Raw genomic sequence first — 23377 nt, 5'->3', positions numbered from 1 at the left:
GAAATTGATACAATATTGATTCTCAACTGGTGGCCCAGTTCTGGGTTAGGGTTTGGGTGAGTGAAAAATTTGCATCTGACGCTGTCTTATTATTGTAAACGGCTATTTTCAAATGTGGATTTTTTTTCGACGATGAAGCCAAAAAAAGTCAAGCCGAACATGTGGAGGTGCACTCAGGTACAAACACAATAAGTTCACGGACTGCATGGTGACTAAGAATATTAAAGATGTGGACCCAACTATGCATACATGAGTGTAATAGGAGCTCGATCTGCATTAAAAACTTGATGCAGTGTTACTGTCACGACTCGTCCGTCTCTGGTCGTTCCCTTATGTGTCTATGTTGTCATGGTTTCTGTTCGCGTCTTTGTGTACTCGCCCCTCCCCTCCTGTGTCTACTCACAATCTATGTAATAAAATAAAAATGAAAATGTCGTGTATTCTCTTGTCTACTCTCTTGGTCTTTGTCTCTGTTACTTTCTGTTAGTCTGTCAGTTCCCCCTGTCACTCTGCCCCCGCAGTTTACGTTGGTCTTTAAAGGCTGCAAACCTTTGCTTGGTTCTTCTGACTATGTATCTGAAATGTAGATAATGAATTTCAGACAGTGCTAATAGTCTTTGCTTTCATCAGTCATTTAAAAATAACAAAGCATTGGAGCCGAGAGTAACTTTTGGAGAATTTGGTGGTACTTGAGATTCATGCAAACGTGAAAATTGATGATGAAAAGATCCATCCATTTTCTGTACCATTTTCTGTACCAATTCCCAGGCGTTGGAGGTAGCAATGGATGACATGCGGTTTGGCGATGAGGCTGAAGGTACACAAGTACCCCAGGCAGATACCCGCCAGTATTATATAGCAAAGCTCCCTGCTGGAGGATTTCACCACAGGAGTATCCCTGAACCTAAAACAGGCAATTCCACTAAATACAATGCTTTACCATTCACAGATATTCAGATGTACAGAAAATATAGTCAGAGGTGTGTATTACCTAATGAAGACGGCAGTGACAAAGAACGTGGCCATGAGCCCAAGGCAAGCAAAAACCATAGCAGCGATGGGTTCGGGGTCTCCCCATCGGAGGTATTCCACTGGGATTGGATCACATCCTGGTTGAAGACAGACAACAGAAATTCTAAAAATATTTCCAAAATGTCCATTGTGTTATATAAATCTTTATTTCTTGCACTTTCTGTTAGGGTTTACAGATTATCTTGATTATCTTGATCGTATGATTATGTTGGAATGTAGACTAGAATTATTAACTTTGTTTAAACCTTTTACCTTTCCTTGACTCTGAAACGTTTAACCATTCAGTTGTTGAAACTTTCCAAATGGTGTGGAAACATTCTTGCTTAGGTAGTCATCTAAAATGCTCCACTACTTTCTGTTTCCACGACCTTGTAAAACAATGATCTGGGACCCTCCGCACTGATTAACCAGTTGCTGGGGTGACCACCAAACATGTCCAATGTCACCCCCACCCTACCTGTTCTCAATAAATATGCTCTTGCCAGAGACCAAAGGCAGAGTTTGTTCGAACACTGCTGTACCTACAGTAACGAGCAAATTCTCCACTTGCAAGTGTTTAAAGGGCATACTGTCTCCCGTGTGGTTCTTGCAAAATAAGTTGGAGTGAGCACCACTCTAACACTTTCCAAACTCTCTCATCACTTGAGTTTAATTATCAGCAGTGCCAGGCCAAAAAGGATGATTAATTAAAAGGGACAGCTGTAATTATGGCCATTCTGCATGGTTGATGAAATTATATAACTATCAAGTTTGGAGCTGCAGTAGTGTAGCAACAGCTACATGCGTCAGTCAGTCTGTCTGTCTTTGTGCTTTCATATTACTTGATCATATTTTCAGTCACTTGTGCTGGCTGTGCATGGTTGTCATAGTTTGCTAATCTGCACACTCCTCCTCCTCCTCATTAAATACACACACTGGTGACTTTCAGTGAACCACATCAACTAAAATAATCTCTTTTCCAGGCTTGAACCACACACATAAAATAGCATTTGAAGCCTTGTCTAGGAAGGGTTTCGAAGGATATGTCAATATTGCATACAATTTAAGACTTCAAATGCATCCAAACTTTGGGACTCTGGAACTGGAACTTTACTGACCAGAAATCCTCAAAGCCCCAACCTAATCCTCTCTTTTTGCTTATTTGACTTTCCCCACCTAACGTTTCTCTTAAGACGCCATTCATCTGCTTCTCTCCCATTCTCTGCTCCATTTTTAAGTTGAAGTCACTTTCATGCAAACTTCAAACTACAAAGATGTCCTGCTGTTGTTTTGTCCTGTTTACCGTATGTAAAAAAACAAAAACAACAAAAACAGCGGAGCAATATTGGATTTTAATGACTTGGGAGGCACACTTATTGCTTGTAATATGGCTAAATAAAGTAACTTAAATATTACAGTAATGATATGCAGGGCAGTTCAAGACATTTGCACAACAACCACATGAGACCAGTGAGTGTATACTGTTTCACAATGGAGGAACAAAAAGCCCCGATGACACGACCCTTTGTGTTTATCTTTTATTCCATGAAATATGCCTGCTCCACTAAGTGAGGAGGCTTCCGTCGCTGCCATTGAGGCTCGATTTGAATTTTCAGCAGGATTCTATTCACGTTTTAATCATTGCATGGCAGGCAGCATAATGAGCTACTGAAAGAATAACAAAGCAATATTCATTCGTTCGCTTGGAAAGCGGTAGAGTAGAAATACATTTTCACAGCAGCAGAAATATGTTTGCATTGAAAGCCGCTCTTAATGGAGAATAATTAAAACACTAGTGATCGCAAATTAAAAAGAACCGGGTGGCAGTGGAGGGTGGCGAATATACAATAATAGGAATCAATCATGGCTCACTGCACCTGCAATAAAATGTTCATTATAGGGAGTGTTAGGGTTTTCCAGGTTATCTTTATCATAGGATTATGTTGGAATGTAGACTATAATGATTAACCAATCTTGTCTTGCTCTCACAACACAGTAAAATGAAGTGGTTGCTTCCTCTGCTTGATTGACCAGCTGCAGAGGAAGCAATCAAAGTTGTTCTGTTTCCCACAACATCGTAAAACACCCCCTGCTCTGATCTTACCAGAGGCCGGGGGTTCACCAAACCTGTCAACTCTCAACCCCCACTCTGTTTCTCTTAACAAATATCCTCTTGCAGGAAGGAGAGTTCAGAGCTCTATTCGAAAATCGCTGCACGCACAGCGACGAATGGACTCTCCACCTGCAGGTGTCCAAAAGGACTTACTTGTCTCCCGTGTGGTTCTTGCAAAATAAGTTGGAGTGAGCAAATCTCTAACAGGGAGCACTGTTTATGTGTTACATCTGAAACATGAAGAAATAAAAATAATAATAATAATACAGACACCCAAACAGGGAGACTAACCTGTGAGGTCATGAGTGGGCCAGGAGCCCAGATCACAAGCTCGGCAGGTGTACTCATCAAACACAAACTCGTTTTCTTTACAGGGGGTACACGTCCAACAACAGCTCACTTCACCTTTACGGATCACCTTGAAAAGAAGTCAAATACGCTACTGATCTGTCTGATCATTTTTTAATAAAATTTGAAATTTTAGTTCCTTGTCAAAGACAAGAGAGCAATCAGAATTATAGCAGCCTTAATTTTAACTCCATGACTGCAACTGCGCTATCTGAGTTACTGTCGCCGGCAACCGCCATGTTTCCCGCGTACAGTGGCTCTATCGATAATCTTACAAATGAATTCAATGCGACATTATTAAAAGCCATCGACTCTGTGGCACCGCTACGTCTGAAAACTCGCCGTAGATGGCCAACTCCGTGGTTCACAGATGAAACACGTACGTTTAAACAATTATGTAGAAAGCATGAGCGCAGATGGCGTTTAACCAAACTTGAGGTTTTCCATCAGGCATGGAAGGACAGCCTGCTGAAATATAAAGATGCGCTTATTTCAGCAAAAACTCGTTATTTTTCGCAAGTCATTAATCTTAATAAAAATAATCCTAAATACTTATTTGATACAGTGGCAAAGCTAACTCTGCGCCAGCCGACCCCCGATAGCTCCTTCCACTCAGCTGACGAGTTTATGAAATTTTTTGCTCAAAAGATTGAGTCCATTAGGGACGAGATCAAGAATACCATGCCAATCGCTCCGCCGGTTACTAGCGCTGGGGATCATGCAATAACCCTCTCAAATTTTAAAAGCGTGTCCCTTGAAATGCTTACAAAATTGGTTAGTACGGCTAAACAAACAACATGTTTACTCGACCCGCTTCCAGCCAAACTACTTAAAGAATTATTTCCAATTTTAGGACCGTCCATCTTAAATATAATCAATCTGTCTGTTTCCTCTGGGATAGTGCCAATGGCCTTTAAAACCGCTATTATTAAACCACTACTTAAGCGAGCAAATCTTGACCCGGACTGTCTCAGTAATTATAGGCCAGTTTCAAACCTCCCATTCATAGCAAAACTTCTCGAAAAAGTAGTAGCACAGCAGCTTATTGATTACATGGTCGATAATAATCGATATGACTCTTTTCAGTCTGGTTTTAGAGCCAATCATTCTACAGAGACAGCACTTGCTAAAGTGACTAATGATCTCCTCATAGCTATGGATTCAAATACGTCGTCTGTATTGTTACTACTTGATCTTAGTGCTGCCTTTGACACTGTAGACTTCGATATTTTATTAGGGCGTCTTAAAAGTTGTGTTGGTATCTCAGGGTCAGCACTAAGCTGGTTCAATTCCTATCTATCAGGCAGGACGCACCGAGTGGTCCATGGTAATACGTCCTCTGAGCTTTATAATGTTACTTGTGGTGTCCCACAGGGATCGGTACTCGGACCGATTTTATTTAATATTTATATGATTCCGCTTGGGGGCATAATACGTAAATATAATATTAGTTTTCAATGCTACGCGGATGACACCCAATTATATATGCCGTTATCGATGACAGATCCACAGGACTGCTGTAATCTCGAGGCGTGCCTTGCGGAGATTAAACAATGGATGTCTCTCAACTTCCTTCGTCTTAACCCGGATAAAACTGAGATGTTGATAATTGGTCCTACTCGTTATCAACATTTATTTAAGGAAACCACTATAACTATAGATAACCGTACTATCACTCAGAGTGATACGGTAACTAATCTCGGGGTAATATTTGACCAAACGCTCTCCTTTCAAAAACACATTAAGAATATAACCAGGATTGCGTTTTTTCACCTTCGTAATATTGCTAAGATTCGTCCTATCCTCTCGACTGGGGATGCGGAAACTATTATACATGCGTTCGTCACGTCGCGCCTGGACTACTGTAATGTATTATTCTCTGGTCTTCCTAAATCCAGTATTAAAAGTCTACAGTTAGTGCAAAATGCCGCTGCGAGGCTGCTCTCACGGTCAAGAAAATTTGATCACATTACCCCAATATTAGCCGAATTACATTGGCTCCCGGTCCATTTAAGATGTGACTTCAAGGTTCTTCTACTAACCTATAAAGCACTGCATGGCTTAGCGCCTTCATATCTCGTCGACCTAGTCGTTCCTTATGTTCCGTCTCGTAACCTTCGTTCGCAAAACGCTAGTCTTTTAGTTATACCGAGGGCCAAGAAAATGTCTGCAGGGTCTAGAGCATTCTCTATTCGGGCTCCAGAGCTTTGGAATGCCCTACCAATGGATATTAGAACTACTACCTCAGTAGAAACATTTAAGACACGTTTAAAGACACATTTCTATGAGATGGCCTTTAACTAACTTGTGATGGCCGATTTGGCCGGAGTTTGTTCTGTTCTCTCTGCCCACCTCCTCCCCGGCTGGGGAGGGGGTTAGGTGGCTCAAAAGCGGATAGCGGCTGGCTGGATTCTCGGGGACCAGTTCGGGATGGGGGAGCTGCGGCTCGGCCCCCTTGAGGACACTGCCAGGACAATCGAGGACACCTCCGACATCCATTTTTTTTTCATTGATTTTCATATTATGTATTACTTGTGTACTCTCTGCATCCATTATAACCTGGTGATCCTGAAAGGGGGATCCTTCCATCTGTGGTCCCTTCTCAAGGTTTCTCATTTTCCCCTGGTAGGGGTTTTTTGAGTTTTTCCTTGCCCTTTTGGGAGCTTATGATCAGGGGATGCTTTGAGAATAATTGTCAATTTTGGCTATGTGAAGCCCTTTGAGACTGTTTGTGATTTAGGGCTATACAAATAAACTTGACTTGACTTGAAACTTGACTACTGTTACTGTGTCACTTTATGTCAACAAACAAGGCAGACATTCTTTTTTTTTTTTTTTTTTACCAAACAGAGCCTTTATTGATTACTACTCAGTCCCTTACTTTAATCTGCCCTTTGTCACAGGGTTCACTACAAACTGACTTGATGACAACGTCTTTGCTTGACCAGATTTCGTCATCATCTATTTTCAAGCCACGGTTGTCCCAACTGCCCACATTAATGTAATCATAGTAGTCCTTCCCCATCTTCTTGAAATTCATGATTTCATACCTAAAGACAAAATTACCGTCATAATCAAACTCGTATGTTCTGCTTAGAGACCAATTGTAGTTTGCTTTTGCAAAATAACAGGCACCAAAGTTACCAATAATTTCACTTTGATACATACCTGCCAGGTGAATCTCCATTCTCATCAAAAAGGATTCCCTCCCCAGATACTCCAGTAAAGTTTGTTTTCATTAGGAAGTCCAACAACGTAGCGCCATCAATAGGCCTCATGGCATCACATAGGCCCTTCAAATGCAACAGCAGTCAAATGTCGGTCATATTATAATCTGATTTACAGATGGAAAAGCCTAGTTTGACTCAAAATCATGTCAGCGGGCAAAATACTTTTTTTTTTGCATAAAAGATTAAACAAACCATACATACTCTGAAGGCGGCTCGGTGGCGCACTGGGTAGCACGTCCGCCTCACAGTTAGGAGGGTGCGGGTTCGATTCCACCTCCGGCGTTCTCCCCGGGCCCGCGTGGGTTTTCTCCGGGCACTCCGGTTTCCTCCCACATTCCAAAAACATGCTTGGTAGGCCAATTGAAGACTCCAAATTGTCCCTAGGTGTGAGTGTGAGTGCGATTGGTTGTCTGTCTCTGTGTGCCCTGCGATTGGCTGGCAACCAGTTCAGGGTGTCCCCCGCCTACTGCCCGATGACGGCTGGGATAGGCTCCAGCACGCCCGCGGCCCCCGTGGGGACTAAGCGGTTCAGAAAATGGATGGATGGATGGATGGACATACTCTGAAATAATGGCATGTAAAATCAAAACAATCATTACATGTTGATAGTCGTATTTTTCCATCCATCCATCGATTTTCTGTACCGCTTTATCCCCACAGGGGTCGCGGGCGTGCTGGAGCCTATCCCAGCCGTCATCGGGCAGTAGGCGGAGGGCACCCTGAACCGGTTCCCAGCCAATCGCAGGGCACACAGAGACAAACAACCATTCGCACTCGCACCCACACCTAGGGACAATATGGAGTGCTCAATCGGCCTACGAAGCATGTTTTTGGGACGTGGGAGGAAACCGGAGTGCCCAGAGAAAACCCACGCAGGCCCGGGGAGAACATGCAAACTCCACACAGGGAGGGCCGGAGGTGGAATCGAACCCGCACACTCCTGACTGTGAGGCAGACGTGCTACCCAGTGCGCCAACGAGCCGCCTAAATAAATAAACATTCATCCATCCATCCATTTTCTGAACCGCTTAATCCCCACGGGGGTCTCGGGCGTGCTGGAGCCTATCCCAGCCGTCATCGGGCAGTAGGCGGGGGACACCCTGAACTGGTTGCCAGCCAATCGCAGGGCACACAGAGACAGACAACCAATCGCACTCACACTCACACCTAGGGACAATTTGGAGTCTTCAATCGGCCTACCAAGCATGTTTTTGGAATGTGGGAGGAAACCGGAGTGCCCGGAGAAAACCCACGCGGGCCCGGGGAGAACATGCAAACTCCACACAGGGAGGGCCGGAGGTGGAATCGAACCCGCACCCTCCTAACTGTGAGGCGGACGTGCTACCCAGTGCGCCACCGAGCCGCCCATAAATAAACAAATAGATAATAATGTTTTCTTTTCTTTGTTGGTAAAACATTGTCTTGAATTCAAACTTGTCACCGAAGCACCCATTTTACCCCACTTTGTAAGTGCGCACTTCACGTCATTTCGCCATTTGTTTTCTGACAACAATACGCTGCCGCACGATGAACCCAACTATTTACCAACAAATTATTGCCTACAAAACAAAACGTGAATACCCAAATGGTATTACGAAGAAGGAGAAGTACGTATTGAGAAGAAAAGCTTCTTTTTACGACGTTGAGAGTAAGATACACAACGTACATAAATCAAGCAAATTAGATCCAGAGACGCACCAAAAAATTCACATTGCAGAACCTGCTAATTTCTACACTAACGTCAGAAACTTAAGTTTTAGAGTAATTACTCTATAACACAAATAATTGACTTGATAAAATATAACACATATAACACACCTCACTATGAAGGAAATTGTTGAATTTGTTGAGTGCAACTCAAGCTAATGTTTTTTTCAAGTAACTATTTGTAGATCTATTGAGTAAATATTTGATAAATTATCAAACTAAAGTAACATATTTGGTTGTAGACCCATTGAGTGAACATTTGATATATTATGAAACTGTTTTTTTTTTTTTTTGTCCAAGTAGCAAATTTGCAATTAGGTGTATTGAGTGAGTACTTCATGAATTACCACAAGTATGGTGCTAATTCAACGTTTTATTTTTACTTCGACTCAGGAGGGGAGCTGTATTATTGCCGCCAAAAAGGCACAGGCCAGGCAGTCCAAGTGAAGGTTGTCTGTGGTGCTGAAGAGGCAAATGAAATTTTTAAGAGTTTTCATGCCAGCCCGGCAGGGGCACACGGCGGGCAAAATAAAACAAGACACAGCATCTCTCTGAGATATTACTGGCCAGCGATGTCTGTTGACATTAATGAGTGGGTATGTAAACAATACAAAAAGAGTATACTTATTTGTTCATTTTTTTAAGCCTGCAAACATAATGAATGAAACTATTCCTTTGTATCTTTTGCAAACAATTCAAAATGATTATCTAAGATCTTCCCCTTCTTTTTGCATGCATTTATTAACAATGACTACTTTTCCACAAAACTTGCCATTGTCAGGTGTCCCAGTGCACCGAATGTCAGGCAGCCGGCATATCAATAAAAAGCCCAACAGTGGTCATGCCTATACAGGTCAGTTAATCCAAATAATGTTCTCTATTTTGACCCAAGGTCTTCTATTAGAGACTGGTAAGTAATATGCACCCAAGAGATGTTATTGCCACCCAAAGAATGGTCCTGACTGTGCTATCAATGCTATATACAACTCAGTTAAGTTTTACACAGGGAAGTACGATAGCAATTCTTCTGTCTTTGTTTTCACAGATGATTTATCTGACTTGTTTGTGGGGAAGCTACACATGACACAGACAACAGATGGGTAATTATGTCAGGTCTTGTTAACTAATGCATGTGATGATTAAGAAATATATTGAATTACACATGCGTTGTAAATTATTGTAAATGTGCTGCATTGTATGATCTTGCTTTTTTCTTTGTTTACCAGATTCAGTGTGACGAGTGTTGCAGGTGGTTCCATCTTGTATGTGTCGGGGAGCCTCCAACTGAAGGCTCTTTTTTGTGTACAGCATGTACAGAAATTAAATGCTAAATATTTGAAGCTTTCTTGAAGACCATTTTACTTTTTTTTATTACATTTTTTAATTTTTTTATTTTATTATTTAAAATACATTTTTTTTTCTTAATAAAGTTCAAAGTCATTATTTTTGATGTATGCTATATGATAAAGAAACAAAGTTGTTTGACCAAAATAAGGCCAAAGACATTGATAAAGTGCAGTAATAACAGTATCACTGCACAAATCATCAGAAAAAAACAGTTGGAGTCTAGGACTCACCGTTCTCAAAATAAGGGGGGGGAACATATCCTCACGGGGCACCCGTGAGGATATGTTCCCCCCCTGTAACTTGGGCTAGGAATGAGGGAACCTGTTCAAATTTGCCACACTACCTGAGCAGACCCCCAAGAAGACAGAAAAAAAACAGTCGGAGTCTAGGACTCACCGTTCTCAAAATAAGGGGGGGGGGGACATATCCTCACGGGGCACCCGTGAGGATATGTTCCCCCCCTGTAACTTGGGCTAGGAATGAGGGAACCTGTTCAAATTTGCCACACTACCTGAGCAGACCCCCAGGAAGACAGAAAAAAAAACAGTCGGAGTCTAGGACTCACTGTTCTCAAAATAAGGGGGGGAACATATCCTAACGGGGCACCCGTGAGGATATGTTCCCCCCCTGTAACTTGGGTTAGGAATGAGGGAACCTGTTCAAATTTGCCACACTACCTGAGCAGACCCCCAAGAAGACAGAAAAAAAACAGTCGGAGTCTAGGACTCACCGTTCTCAAAATAAGGGGGGGGGGGACATATCCTCACCCGTGAGGATATGTTCCCCCCCTGTAACTTGGGCTAGGAATGAGGGAACCTGTTCAAATTTGCCACACTACCTGAGCAGACCCCCAGGAAGACAGAAAAAAAACAGTTGGAGTCTAGGACTCACCGTTCTCAAAATAAGGGGGGGAACATATCCTAACGGGGCACCCGTGAGGATATGTTCCCCCCCTGTAACTTGGGTTAGGAATGAGGGAACCTGTTCAAATTTGCCACACTACCTGAGCAGACCCCCAGGAAGACAGAAAAAAAGCCAGTCGATGTCCAGGACTCACCGTTCTCAAAATGGGAGGGGGGCACATATATTCACGGCTTGACATTTTTTATAGCGTTCCAATTTTTATCCTACCACCTTTCACTTTGCTTGGGACAAAAGGAGCCTTCAGAACTGAAATTTCTTCAATTATTCATTCAAATCAATTCACTCAAATCATTCTCGTTATGAAAGATTTGATCACAAAACGTGTGTGGCTTTTTCTTAAATGAACACGTTTGACATTGCTAGAGTGTCAGCTTTTAATTATATTGCGCTGTCATTTTAAAGCAAATTAATAAATGCAACAATATTAAATTGCTTTGAAAATACCTGAGTAATAAAATGGATGGATGAATGATGATCACAATTAAGAATAAAGTATCATTTGTAATATATACTCCTTGTAGCATGTAACGGTACCCAAAAGGAGGAGTTTCTTTGCATCGAGGTTTATGCAAAGAGCTCACGTAATTATATCGTTGCTTTTTGGTAAGTGAGTGAGTGTTCCGTCTGTACGACTGGTCTTTGAATGCACCCCACTTCAATGGCAGAACGCGGATGAATTTAAAGACATCAAATGAGAATAATCCTTTATAAAAATTAAAATTTACTGACGCAAACGTGAATTCTTCATGTTTTTATTGAAAACAACATAGTGCTGACGCCGTAGGACGCCGTACGGCATCGGTTTTTCGCTTTCCAAACAAGGCGTGCGCGCTCCCGCGGCAGGGGGAACAAAATCTCACGGGGAACCAAATCGAGCACAACAGGTAAAAACAAGCGCGACATTCATTCACTTCCGGCCTTCTATCCAATCAATGTTCTTTATATTGAGACGTTTTGCCCATGCGAATAATGATTGGTTGGTTAAATCTTGATCTGCGTGTTTTAAAACTGTTGACCTCACACCCGTACATGTCGTCAGAATTAGTCTATGCTGAGTCAAACCTGCGGTAAATCGGCTGTTGTTACAGCATTTCTTCGGCACGTACAGTACTGTTGAACGGAGATTTTTACGTTTATCATTGCTAACACTTCTGTCGTGGATTTATGCCCGTGCGATTTCTTTCAAGACACCACGTGTAAATATAGAATTTTCCTCCCAACAGGGTTGAAAGGCTCAATCAAAATGGCACTCATGAATCTGGGCGTTAAGGCTCTACTTGGCTGGGTAAGTTAACGCTACCCACGGCTTGTAGTATTTTAGTTTTGACCTTACCTCGTCCATGCTGTATTTGCAGATAAGTAATCTCACGTTGCCCCACCGAGAGATAAAAAACATCGAAGAGTTACAGAATGGAGAGTTGCTGCTTCATGTTGTTTATAAAATGTGAGGACTGTCCATTAACAATGACATTTACTCAAGACAGCCTCGGTTGTTTACTCTTGTTTTCCCTATTTCTTACTTTTATCCTGCTTTCTTTTTTTCCACCACAGGAAAAAGGAACAACCTCGTTCAATAACATCACCGAGAGAACGTTTTAAATTCATTGCAGAATTTGTGGAGAGTGAGTTTATGACATATATGTCTGGGCTTGTATTCCCCCCCCGCAATACGTATTGTTCTATTCAGTACATTCCAATGATGCACTTTGTGCGGGGTTTAACTGCTTTAACGAAATGTTTAGTCTTGAACATTAGTGTACAAAAGACACCATTGCAAAGCATCGTAAAGCTACGTTCAGTTTCATTCTTCAGTTTCTTTTTCAGTTGCACCTTCTGACAGAACACTATATTTCAACGTCTTATCGCATACGTGAAGAACAATATTTCAACTTAATGTTTTGTGGCTGGACAGAGGTTTGCAGATTCAGCGCAACCCAAAGTTGTTCATTATCCTGGGACAACATAAATAATGGAATCAACTTGACTTTGGAAATAGCAAAGGTACACAAAGCTGTTTTGCATCCTATGTACATAAGTTATATTGTGGCAGAGCAGTATTGTCTTTCTCCTTTATCACCTGTGTTATGACTCACTAGTTGGCAGTCAGAGACTAAAAATGTGCTTCTGCAACAATAATATTGCTGTCTTCCATTGTTCTTAGTAGGTGTTCGAATAAACAGTCTCCTGAACATAGTGGTCAAGAACAATGACATGCTTCTATTGTTTTGTACACAAGGTAATGGGAAATGTCTGGCCTGCTCTTTTTAGGTGCTGTTGTTACTGGTTTATCATGACATGATGAGTGAACGGTGCACCCTTAAAACCTTGGACTGTGAGGTGGAGGTAAGCGGGCACAATTGTTTTTGCTGAAACTGAAAATACGATGCTGTTTTAATGTTTTCTTTTCATTCTGTGCCATTGTGACAATATTTCCATTCCTGCTTGTCAGGGGGAGATTGCAAATCTTACTGTTTCTTATGTGATGGAGAGTGAGGGCAGAGTTTATCTGAGTCATGGTCTTGATGCCTACTTGGCAAGGCAATGTGAGTCTTGTATCCATTCCTGCATTTGACTCGTGTGTTTGCTTTCAGGCTTTTGAATGCTCATTGAAATGTTTGACTTAATCCTTCAGATTTGCCCGTGACTCCTGAAATATTTGCTAGAACGACAAGCACCTCTACTTCCAGTTTATCGACAGCCTCGACACTCTCAGATGAAGACTCCCCGGTGTTCCATCGCACAAAGAAAATTGCCTTTGTCAATATGCACACTGTGGCATCATCTTCTTCCAGGTATCATTGACTAATGTTAATTATATATTGCTGGCATTGGTCCTACTTTTGGTCAATGTTTTGAACTTTTTAAGATGCTTGGAGCTTGGCCATTTGTTGTTTACAAAACATCTCATGAGTTTGACTCAAATACTTAACTGTACCAAAAAAAAAAGACATTGACACCTATGTGAGTTAATTAGATTTAAAGCATTGTTAAGTATTTATTCATTTTGCTTGAATATTTATTTCCACAGCAAATCTCCTCTTCAAGATATAATGAACACTCCCAAATTCCAGTTGAGGAAGATTCAGCGGGAAATGATCAGAGAGCGAGATTATAGGGATGGACTGGAGAAGGAGCTCGCTGTAAAAATTTCCCTCATAGTGCAAAGAGGTACTCAATTTATGTTTTTGTGTTGTATTTATGATGGTTGACAAATGATGTAGTAAATAAAAATTGCACACAATTTATTAATATTGTATGCCTTGCCTTTAATGTTTTTGTTTCCTTCTCATTACGTTTTCTTTAGAATCTCTCATTAACCAGCTGCAGTATCATCTGGACAAGATGAAAAGGGAACAAACAGCTAATGATCTCAGCACCCGGGAACAAATCAATGAACTTGAGATGAAGAATAACTCGTAAAACCAACTCTCCTCTCTGTATTCCCCCCCATAAATGGGCTGTCATTCACCATTCTCACATTTGTTTCTTTCAGGTTACAACTGCGACTCAACGAGCTCTTAAAAGAAAACAAAGAGGGTCAATGTTCCTTTTCGCTGATGGAGCGAAAAGTGAATGAACTTGAAGAGGACAACGGCGTCCTCTCTTCACAGGTATGAGCACTTGCTCAAAGCTCGTGAGAGGCACTGCACTCTCTTCTTGACTACATTTTTGTGGTCATTTTGTAAAATGTCCATGTATAAAATAACCCTTGGCTATTGGTCACATTGGAATGCATTTCGTCAGATGCGGGCATTGCATGCGCAGCTGTCCATGTGTCGAGCTGAAGTTGTCAGGCTGACAGAAAGGCAAGCATCTCTTCAAGAGAAGTGGAGAGCCAAAGAGGACTACTTAAACTCTGAACTCAGTCAAGCCACTTCACAAAAGGTAGGGGTGTTTTTTTTTTTTATATTATGAATAGCACATGCCAAGATATTCTTTTTGTGAGAACCCATTACAGTTCGCATAACCAATTGCAATCACAATATTTTGTGAATAATTTGCAATTACGGGTAGATTGGTTTCCAAAAAACTTTCAGCCCCAATCAAAATTGCATAAACTTTGACTTTATGTATCTTGGCCCTGAAGTCTTTATCTGATTGATTGATTGAAACTTTATTGATCCCGGCCGGGGGTGGGGAAATTCAGGCCCCAGCAGCATTCATACCACAGAGCGGGTATATAAAAGACACACAACTCAATAGGCTCCTATAAGGCTGCCACACAACGACGCCACAAAGAAAGCCAGTAAGTCCAAAAGATAAAAGCCATCAAAGCAAAGCAACAAGACAAAAGAAAAAAGTAACAGCGGCGAACCAGCTCCCCTCAATACTGTAGAACACCCCAAAACACACAAAATAGCCTCCACGAGGTCTACAAAGAGGTGTAAGGGCAGTCAAGTTCAACGGCGCCCAATGGACCGTGGTCGCGAATTGGTAAAACCTCACAAAACAGACAAACGTTTGAGCAGCGTCCTGGGCACACAGTTGGGGCATGTGCAGATGGTCACCATGGGGCAGGCCCTTATCTAATCTGTGTGGTACAATTTTTATCTCAATTCCTTTTTCATTACAGGAGCTCCTGACTGAACAAATTCAGATACTCCAGGGAAAGATTTCGTGCTTGGAAGAAGAAATTAGAGCAGCCACAAAGCAAGATGTAGGTGAAAACATGGGGCCAGTTATTGAGGTAAAGTATTATGAAATTAATGTTTTGTGCATTATGTTTATTTTGTAAAATTATTTGCTTGAATCTTTTTAAAATGTCAGAGGGATGTGCTGAATTGTAAAATTGTACGCGTAAAGCAGGGGTGGGCAATTAATTTTTATAAGGGGCCACATAAAAAACCTGAGTTGTGTCAGAGGGCCACACCAACGACAACTTAAACCTGCTCAATTTTCTTCCATTTTAAAATGCATTAAATTATTTTTTTAAATAGCTTGTGCTAGTAATTAAAAAATATTATTATTCTGTTTATCAAGTCAAGTCAAGTCAAGTTTATTTGTATAGCCCTAAATCACAGACAGTCTCAAAGGGCTTCACATAGCCAAAATTGGCAATTATTCTCAAAGCATCCCCTGATCATAAGCTCCCAAAAGGGCAAGGAAAAACTCAAAAAAAACCCTGCCAGGGGAAAATGAGAAACCTTGAGAAGGGACCACAGATGGAAGGATCCCCCTTTCAGGATCACCAGGTTGTAATGGATGCAGAGAGTGCACAAGTAATACATACCGTATTTGCCGGTGTACAGGTCGACTCGGTGTATAAGTCGACCCCCTAAAATTGGACGGAAATTTACGATTTTATGATATATCCTTTGTATAAGTCGAGCTCAATTGTTGCATTATATTAAACTTCAAAATTCAATATGCGAAATTTATTGACGAAATGTGTTCAAATTCCGGGAGGCCGTGCGCATGCGGCTGTTTATAAGCACCGCGGAGGAGATCGCGGCCGGCGAGCTCGCGCACGCCGCCCGGCACCAACGGGAGGCCGGAAATAGCTCCAAGCCGAGCGGATCGGCACTTTATAAGCACCGCGGAGATCGCGGCGCCTCATTCGACTTCCAGCGGCCGGCGAGCTCGCGCACGCTGCCCGGCACCAACGGGAGGCCGGAAATAGCTCCAAGCCGAGCGGATCGGCACTTTATAAGCACCGCGGAGGAGATCGCGGCGCCTCATTGGACTTCCAGCGGCCGGCGAGCTCACGCACCCGCCCGGCACATCCGGGAGGCCGTGCGCACGCGCCAAGTGGCCGAAAATAGCCCCCGCCGAGCGGATCGGCTGTTTATAAGCACCGCGGAGGAGATCGCGGCGCCTCATTGGACTTCCAGCGGCTGGCGAGCTCGCGCACCCGCCCGGCACATCCGGGAGGCCGTGCGCACGCGCCAAGTGGCCGAAAATAGCCCCCGCCGAGCGGATCGGCTGTTTATAAGCACCGCGGAGGAGATCGCGGCGCCTCATTGGACTTCCAGCGGCCGGCGAGCTCACGCACCCGCCCGGCACATCCGGGAGGCCGTGCGCACGCGCCAAGTGGCCGAAAATAGCCCCCGCCGAGCGGATCGGCTGTTTATAAGCACCGTGGAGGAGATCGCGGCGTCTCATTCGACTTCCAGCGGGCCGCGCACGCCGCCCGGTTCAAATTTTCTAAGCGCAACGCACAATGAGATGCATGAGAAACGGCCTTGGTTACCATCACATTTGAAGCGATGAATACGAAGTTAAATTTTATGACTCGGTGTATAAGTCGAGGTCGATTTTTTTTCGGTCGATTTTGGATTGAAAAAGGTCGACCAATACACCGGCAAATACGGTAATATGAAAATCAATGAAAAAAATGGATGTCGGAGGTGCCCTTGATTGTCCTGGCAGTGTCTTCAAGGGGGTTGAGCCGCAGTTCCCCCATCTTGAATTGGTCCCCGAGCATCCAGCTAGCCGCTATCAGCTTTTGAGCCACCTAATCCCCTCCCCTGCCGGGATATATTAAGCTATGTGAAATTGTGGTGTATAGGTAAAAACAAATCATTCATCAGTAAAGTTTATTTTGAACTTCATTTACTTTTCCTCAAACTGTGAATTACAACACATTTATAGAAACACACTAATACAACAAAAACTGTTTTAATGTTTTCCATCTGATTTGACCAATTCAGTGAGAATAATCCAGTCTGTTGGTCTTGCAGTTTTGCTAGCAATGCATCAGCCTCTGTTGCGTTTTTTTCTTTCATTTCTGTCTCCAGGTACACTTATGCAGTCACCCCTGTAACCGGAAGTGTCCACGTTAAAAACTTTCCCGTTCCCTCAACAGTTCCCAGTTGACTAACAATGGATCATATTGTTACACAGAAAGCTCTGGAGAAAGAAGTGGCTATGCTGATATTGGAGAAGGAGAGACTCGTTCAGACCATGCAGGCCACAGAAAGAGAGAACTTGGCCTCACTTAAAATGGAGCAAGCGCTCAAGGAAGAGCTTGAATCGTTGAAGATGGAAAAAGCTCTGCTCTTAAAAGAAATGGAAAAAAAACAGGAGCCCAAGTGGCTCAAGAAGGATTTACAGGAACAACTTGTGGCGAAAACAGAGGCTGTGGAACACTACAAAGCTCAGGTAGGTGTGAACTAGGGTCGACATGCATTCATTGGTACTTTTCTGTTTGGCGACTATAATGCAAACATCAAATGTCGTAGATGGAAAAGGCTGTGAGTCATTACAATGACAAGAAGCAGCTTCTCCAGGAGAGCCAAGAAGAAGTGGCCAAGCTGAAGCATACCCTGGCAGTAAAAGAGCGGGAAGTGAACGCCACTGGTACGGAGCTCAAATTGCTCCAGCTGCAATTGGAAAAGGCTCAAAGCAAGGAAAAGGACATGCTGAGCAAGCTGGCCCGTTTGGAGGCACAGGTTCGTTTTGATATTAAAGAGAGAAAATGGCAGTTTAAATCAAAATTGCAATACTGTGAAGGAAGTAAAAACTCACTTTTAGATTATTTTCCCCAAATGCTAGTGCAAATGCAGAGTGTCCTCATTAAGGTTATGTGGGATGCTGCAGGGACGGTCTCATTTCTCATTTTCACATTGACCTACTTCAGGATTGATGTCAGTGCCATTGCGCCATTTGATAACTTCTAAAACCAGTTTGGCTTCATTAAACCATTATCATGGCCGTGTCTCTATTACAAAGCTGTGTGTGACCAGAGTGCATTTAGTTGTCAGTGACCTCTCTGAGCTCTGAAATGAGTGCCGTTACTGTAAACAAAACAAAATGAAGCATGTTACAAGTTCTCCTTTTCTCACTTGTGCTTGTCCTAAGGTGGCCTTTTCTGACCTCAATCTGCACGCACACAATCAAATCCCCGACCGTCAAGGAGAAACATCGGAGTTGTGTTACCTGGAACTTCCAGACTTGCACGCAAATGTTCACAAAGTGGAGCCAGAGAGAATGATGAGCTCAGACATTCTGGACCAAAGCTCCCTTGAAGACTCGCTGAACAGCACAAGGTTCAATTTTTGCTATGTATAAAGTGAACTAAAATTCATCAAAGGGAAAAACTGGACAAAATCATCTGTGACTGCAATTATATGAAGCTAAATTTAATTGGTGTGATTTGTCCTTCAATTTGACAGGAAGCTTTCGGCGCCTGGTGAATCGAGCACGCCACTTGTCCGTAGTTCTGAAAGACTGGCGGCAAAACGTCGTGGTCTGAAGGCAGAGTCACTGGAAAGTCTTTATTTTACACCAATAAATACAAGACACGTCCACAGGTACTAAACGGCAGCCAATACAGATTTTCAATTTTTTGCTACTTGCCTGGTGATGATGTAAACAAACAAAGACAACTCAGTATCGATATTCTCTTCTAGAGCAACTGCGGAAATCAAAACAAGAAAGGATCTCCCCTGCTTAAATCCATCGTCGTCTGTCAAAAGACGGCGGACAACGCAGGTTATAAACATAACCATGACAAAGGTAAGTGACTGATGAAGGCGGAAGAAACCGCCGAAACATGTCAGGTGAATAACCTAAAACAATTTGTTTGATATAAAAGAAACCAGTGAAGTGATTAAATAAGGAAAAACAAAATGAACTTAGTACAATTTGTAAGTGAAACTTGTTGACATGATTCTGAACTTTGTTTATATTTGACCCCTGAAGAACTTTGTTTATATTTCTTCAACCGCATGTTACTCCTATCAAGGGTGTGAAAACTTTCTTCTTGAAGCATTGTATGGTAAACTCCTCTGCAGAAAACTCCAGGTGGCGTTGAACATGATGAGACGTTCTACAGCCTGGCTTTAGCTCAATCGCAGCCCAACCTCTCCGGTGCCCGTGGCGCACGCACTGCGTTCATGGAGCTTTCCGACACGCCGGCGAAAAGGACCGAAGCTGTCAGCGACCAGCTCAGCGGTCTTCCTGGTTATCAGCGGAGCACGAGCCATTCACAGAGTAAGTTTGAACCGAGCAGCGCCACAGCAGAAATTTACCCAAAAAATAATTGAAGTCCTTCTAATGTGTTCAGACACAAGTACGTTTTGCGTCGGGGCAGTGAACGAGCCAGAAGGTGCGCCTGATGATTGGATGAGGATTGCTGAGCTCCAGGCCAGGAACAAAGCCTGCCTTCCTCATCTCAAGAGCAGCTATCCTGTCGAGTTTGAGGTTGGGAGATTCTCAACTCTTGTAACACTAGGAGTCGTTATGGTTATGTTATTTGAGAGAAATGTTCTACTAAAAATTTGAATTGCCAGTTTATTGTTTTTACCTCTATATTACTTTTATCAGTTCAACATCTTTTCTGATTACTGTGAGGATTTTCTTTCATTACGACAATTTGGACTCTAGAAACCAGTTTGCATAAAAATAATACATTTTAAATAACCCAAGTTGCAATGCCAGTTTGTTACCAATTGGAATACTTCTCTCCGTATAGACTGGCTTCAAGACCGCGCTAACGTTCACCGACGAAGATGTCCGCACTGGTGACCCAACAGAGACCATTCGTAGAGCATCTGTCATGCCAGGCCAGCTGCAAGAATTGGTCACTTCCCATCGCCTCTCCCTTGCGGCGCCACACCTGAGTAGCACATCCAGCGTCCGCTCTCACCCTCTGGCCATGATGGCGGGCTACCCACCATCTAAATCGATCAGCTCATCTCAGCTAAAAAGCCCGAGATGCTCAAAGAGGTCTGCGTCCACGTTGTCTGTTACTCAGACTTCACCCAAGGTTGGTCTGTTTGTCATATTGGCAAATCAAAGATTGTTTGGATTTAAGATGCTTTTATTTTTTCCTTTTCAACCATAATCAATTATTTTATTTCCTAAAACTTATTTGCCAGGAAAAATTTATTTTTTTAAGTTGCTTTATTTTTTCCCGTTCGTTTTTAAACCATAATACATTATTTTACTTTTTAAACATTTATTTGCCAGAAAAAAATGAAAGCCACCTGCTTCCCCCATCCCCTCACTCCTAAAAATAAGAACATGAACAGCGGATCCACCAACTCAAACCTTCACCCCGCCCTTAGCCCGGGGAGTTTGAAAAACTCCTTATGTCATAAGAAATTAATCCTTTGTAAAACAACAATTACGGTAAATTCCACTAGCAGAAATTACTCATACGAATTTACTCACTTTCTTTGTGAAACAAATTTCAAAATGTGAAAGAAAGGTTTCAAACAGGAAATGGTCAGCTAATCAGACTTCTCCTTTTATCGTCTCAGGTTGACCGCAGGCAGTCCATGATGTTTACCATCGACAACACCCCTAAGAACAGCAGCAACTACCTCAAAAGAGGCCTGAATAAACTTCATAGGTCCACCCACAAGTCACCAGGCAAAACCTCCAAGAAATCTCCCGCGAAGACCGCGCACAAAGAAAATAAACAGGCCGGCCCTTCTCGTGCTGCGGCGGGCCGAGTTGGAAGCTTCAAGTCACCCCAAGTGGTCTACAAAGAAAACAAGAAGACGTCTCAAACTTTTGACAAGTCTCCACGGTTAACGGAAAGCGCTCGTAAGGCAAGAACACAGATAAAGAAATTCCTACCTACTTAGTGATTTTATCTAGCTCACCGTTTACATTCCAATCCTGGAAGTGTTTTTGGTGTTCATGGTGAATCCTAATCCTTTTTTTCAGGAATGAGTCCGTCAATTACAAAAATCTTCCTGGAAGAATGTCAAGGTCTATGATCAATGAAAATGATTTGCCTGCTGCTTTTAGTTTCCTGTACTTGTTTGTGGCATCTGGTGCTTGGCTCACAAGAAACTGGTGATCAAGTTACTTGGTGTAAGTGGTTCTTACATGATAGTGCTATTTACATTTTGTGCACCTGTTTTTTTATGCATTCTAATCTTTTTTTTTATTATTATTCTACAGGTGCAGAGGGGGTTGTTGAATTGACGAAAAACTTGTTCAGTTGAATTTTTATTCTATGCACTTCATTTTTTACCACTACCTTCATGTAATGGTTTTTAGTGTATTGTCGTATTACTTGTACAATAAAATTATTTATGTAAATCGTCTAAACATTACAAATGCATCCGTTGATTACATTTTCAGTGAGTCCAATCCTTTATTAAGTCAAGGTGCATTACGTTTGACAAAGTCTCTGGCTCATCTTATCTCGTGTGCATCATCCAGGTGGTTCAAGTGTCATGGCAGCAGCATGGACTGTAAATGCTGCTATGCTAATTTGTCGTTAACTTCATTCCAAGCCTTGTCTTGGTTCGTTGAGCGCTCATTGTCAAACAATGCGTCGTAGATCCCAGGGAAAGACCCTCCTTCATATTTATTATAGCTGCTTGGAGAAAATACCACATGGCTGGAAAACAGGGTTAGAGAACATCAAAATACAGAATGTATTAGAAAATAATGAGAATGAGCGTGAAGGGCAGCCAGTTCAGTTGGTTTGTAATACCTGCAGAATGGTCTTCCAGGTAAACCCAGGGGGTCTATAAAGGCTCTACATGAGCTGATCGTTCAGTCTACATATCTGCAGAGGACTGATTAAAAACATACATCTGAGTGTAAATGAAAATTATATCTTCTTACTCTGTTTGCGTGTTGTAGGGGCTCGTGGAACTCCCTTGCTGCAATCGTAAAATTTTCAACCGCTGAAAACGAGTCTGGGGGAAAAATAAGGAAAACAACCTAGTCATAACAAAATATGATTTGGAGGACTTTTTAACTGACGTGTGGCTTACCAAAAGACGTCTCGTATGTTTGCGCGATCTCCGCAATGCTGTGTGCGTACTTGAGGGAGATGGCATACTGGTTGGCATCCAAGGGGTGATTTGGGAATCCGCCAGGAGGAAGACGACGAGCCCGCCTCTCACTTGAGCCACAGCCCGAAGCCTCGTGAAGGAAGGGTCATAAAACTTCTCCACAAACTCGAAAGTTTCATAAACCGTGTGATAGACGGGACAATTGTGAAATGTATTAAAGAGGTCAAAGTGCGTACACGCTCCTCTCTTCCCCTGCAATTTCAGGTAGTGATTCTATATCCATCCACATAAGCAAAAATGTCCCGTTTTGTCCATAAAACGTCTAAATAGCACGCGCGCCCCTTACAATATGAGTTCAAAATTACTTGCGCACAGCGATTGCACATCTGACTTTTTTTTTTTTTTTTTAAATCTGTGTTCGCGTGACTCACCTACGATAAAACCCAAACAAAACAAAGCTGCCACGGCCGAAATCCACCAGATACAGCGAATGGATCTACAACGTTTTGTCATGTTGTCCCATGCTGCACCGTGCACAAGCTTCCGACAATACATCCGCGGTCAATGCTCGAATCCAATTTGAACAAATGAAGAGGTGTGGCGATGACAGTCCAGTTTTTCGTCACATACAAAAAATCCCATGAACACAGCGAACGAGGTTCGCGCTTGATTTTTTTTCTCTCCTATAGGCTTTGCCAGCATTGTTCGTGATCGTTTCAACAAGTTAGAGAGACTCGAGTCAGCACAAGTATATTGATTTTACGCACAACCAAGGCTTGACATCAACTTTTTTGCTCACCAGCCAGTTGCGGGGCCGTTGGATCAGTCCCCGGGGTAGGACTTTCGTGTAACATCTCACCAAAGTAATTGCAAATGTATGCAGTCACAATAATTCCAAATAGCTCTGTTAACTTTGAATCTAAATTGACAAAAGGTGCCCATTCAACAGTAGTAGACATAAATCACAACTTTTCTGTAATGTATACGATTAT

The 23377-nt window shown here is 42.5% G+C and overlaps 2 protein-coding genes and 2 long non-coding RNA genes across 8 annotated transcripts in view; 2 read left to right on the top strand and 2 right to left on the bottom strand.

Annotated features, from left to right (window-relative positions):
* The window catches only part of naalad2 (N-acetylated alpha-linked acidic dipeptidase 2), a 29946-nt gene extending 6869 nt beyond the window's left edge, over nucleotides 1–23077 (bottom strand). The window contains exon 1 of the mRNA XM_049725772.2: nucleotides 22817–23077. Within this exon, the coding sequence (XP_049581729.1) occupies nucleotides 22817–22940 (124 nt within the window). The 5' untranslated portion in view covers nucleotides 22941–23077. The remainder of the gene's footprint in view (nucleotides 1–22816) is intronic.
* Nucleotides 936–12136, bottom strand: LOC125972294 (uncharacterized). Of its 2 annotated transcripts, XR_011087146.1 has the most exons (4): nucleotides 12014–12136; nucleotides 6641–6765; nucleotides 3416–3542; nucleotides 964–1109 (listed from the first exon to the last, which is right to left on the bottom strand). It is a non-coding gene; the product is annotated as an uncharacterized lncRNA (long non-coding RNA). The 2 variants fall into 2 exon arrangements; XR_011087145.1 differs by lacking the exon at nucleotides 12014–12136 and having other exon boundaries at nucleotides 936–1109; nucleotides 6641–6907.
* On the top strand, nucleotides 7704–9758 carry LOC125972331 (uncharacterized). Its single transcript, XR_011087147.1, has 3 exons — nucleotides 7704–9005; nucleotides 9191–9509; nucleotides 9636–9758. It is a non-coding gene; the product is annotated as an uncharacterized lncRNA (long non-coding RNA).
* Nucleotides 11408–21696, top strand: LOC125972198 (nuclear mitotic apparatus protein 1). 4 transcript variants are annotated; one of them, XR_011087142.1, is made up of 24 exons: nucleotides 11408–11564; nucleotides 11904–11965; nucleotides 12036–12124; nucleotides 12232–12302; nucleotides 12593–12681; nucleotides 12949–13023; nucleotides 13130–13223; nucleotides 13313–13472; nucleotides 13709–13848; nucleotides 13985–14096; nucleotides 14174–14291; nucleotides 14425–14565; nucleotides 15254–15367; nucleotides 17524–17781; nucleotides 17862–18071; nucleotides 18481–18668; nucleotides 18795–18932; nucleotides 19032–19137; nucleotides 19416–19614; nucleotides 19688–19824; nucleotides 20096–20389; nucleotides 20886–21174; nucleotides 21298–21447; nucleotides 21538–21696. XR_011087142.1 is itself a non-coding variant. In XM_068651436.1 (23 exons), exons 1-23 carry the CDS (start codon nucleotides 11729–11731, stop codon nucleotides 21301–21303), a joined length of 3114 nt encoding a protein of 1037 aa, XP_068507537.1. In that variant the 5' UTR covers nucleotides 11595–11728; the 3' UTR covers nucleotides 21304–21443. The 4 variants fall into 4 exon arrangements, 1 of the variants encoding a protein (XP_068507537.1); XR_011087141.1 differs by lacking the exon at nucleotides 11408–11564 and adding an exon at nucleotides 11594–11747; XM_068651436.1 differs by lacking the exons at nucleotides 11408–11564; nucleotides 21538–21696 and adding an exon at nucleotides 11595–11747 and having other exon boundaries at nucleotides 20886–21179; nucleotides 21298–21443.
* Nucleotides 23078–23377: the final 300 nt, after the last annotated feature.

The sequence above is a fragment of the Syngnathus scovelli genome, chromosome 7 (genome assembly GCF_024217435.2).
Source record: "Syngnathus scovelli strain Florida chromosome 7, RoL_Ssco_1.2, whole genome shotgun sequence".
Taxonomy (NCBI): Eukaryota; Metazoa; Chordata; class Actinopteri; order Syngnathiformes; family Syngnathidae; genus Syngnathus; species Syngnathus scovelli.
This window is presented reverse-complemented; position numbering and strand designations above follow the sequence as displayed.

Bases quoted from the DNA above. Each gene is read 5' to 3' on its own strand.
- LOC125972198 (XM_068651436.1), top strand. The intron at 14,292-14,424 runs GTATGAGCACTT...GCATTTCGTCAG, and splicing joins ACGGCGTCCTCTCTTCACAG to ATGCGGGCATTGCATGCGCA. The intron at 19,825-20,095 runs GTTGGGAGATTC...CTCTCCGTATAG, and splicing joins GCTATCCTGTCGAGTTTGAG to ACTGGCTTCAAGACCGCGCT.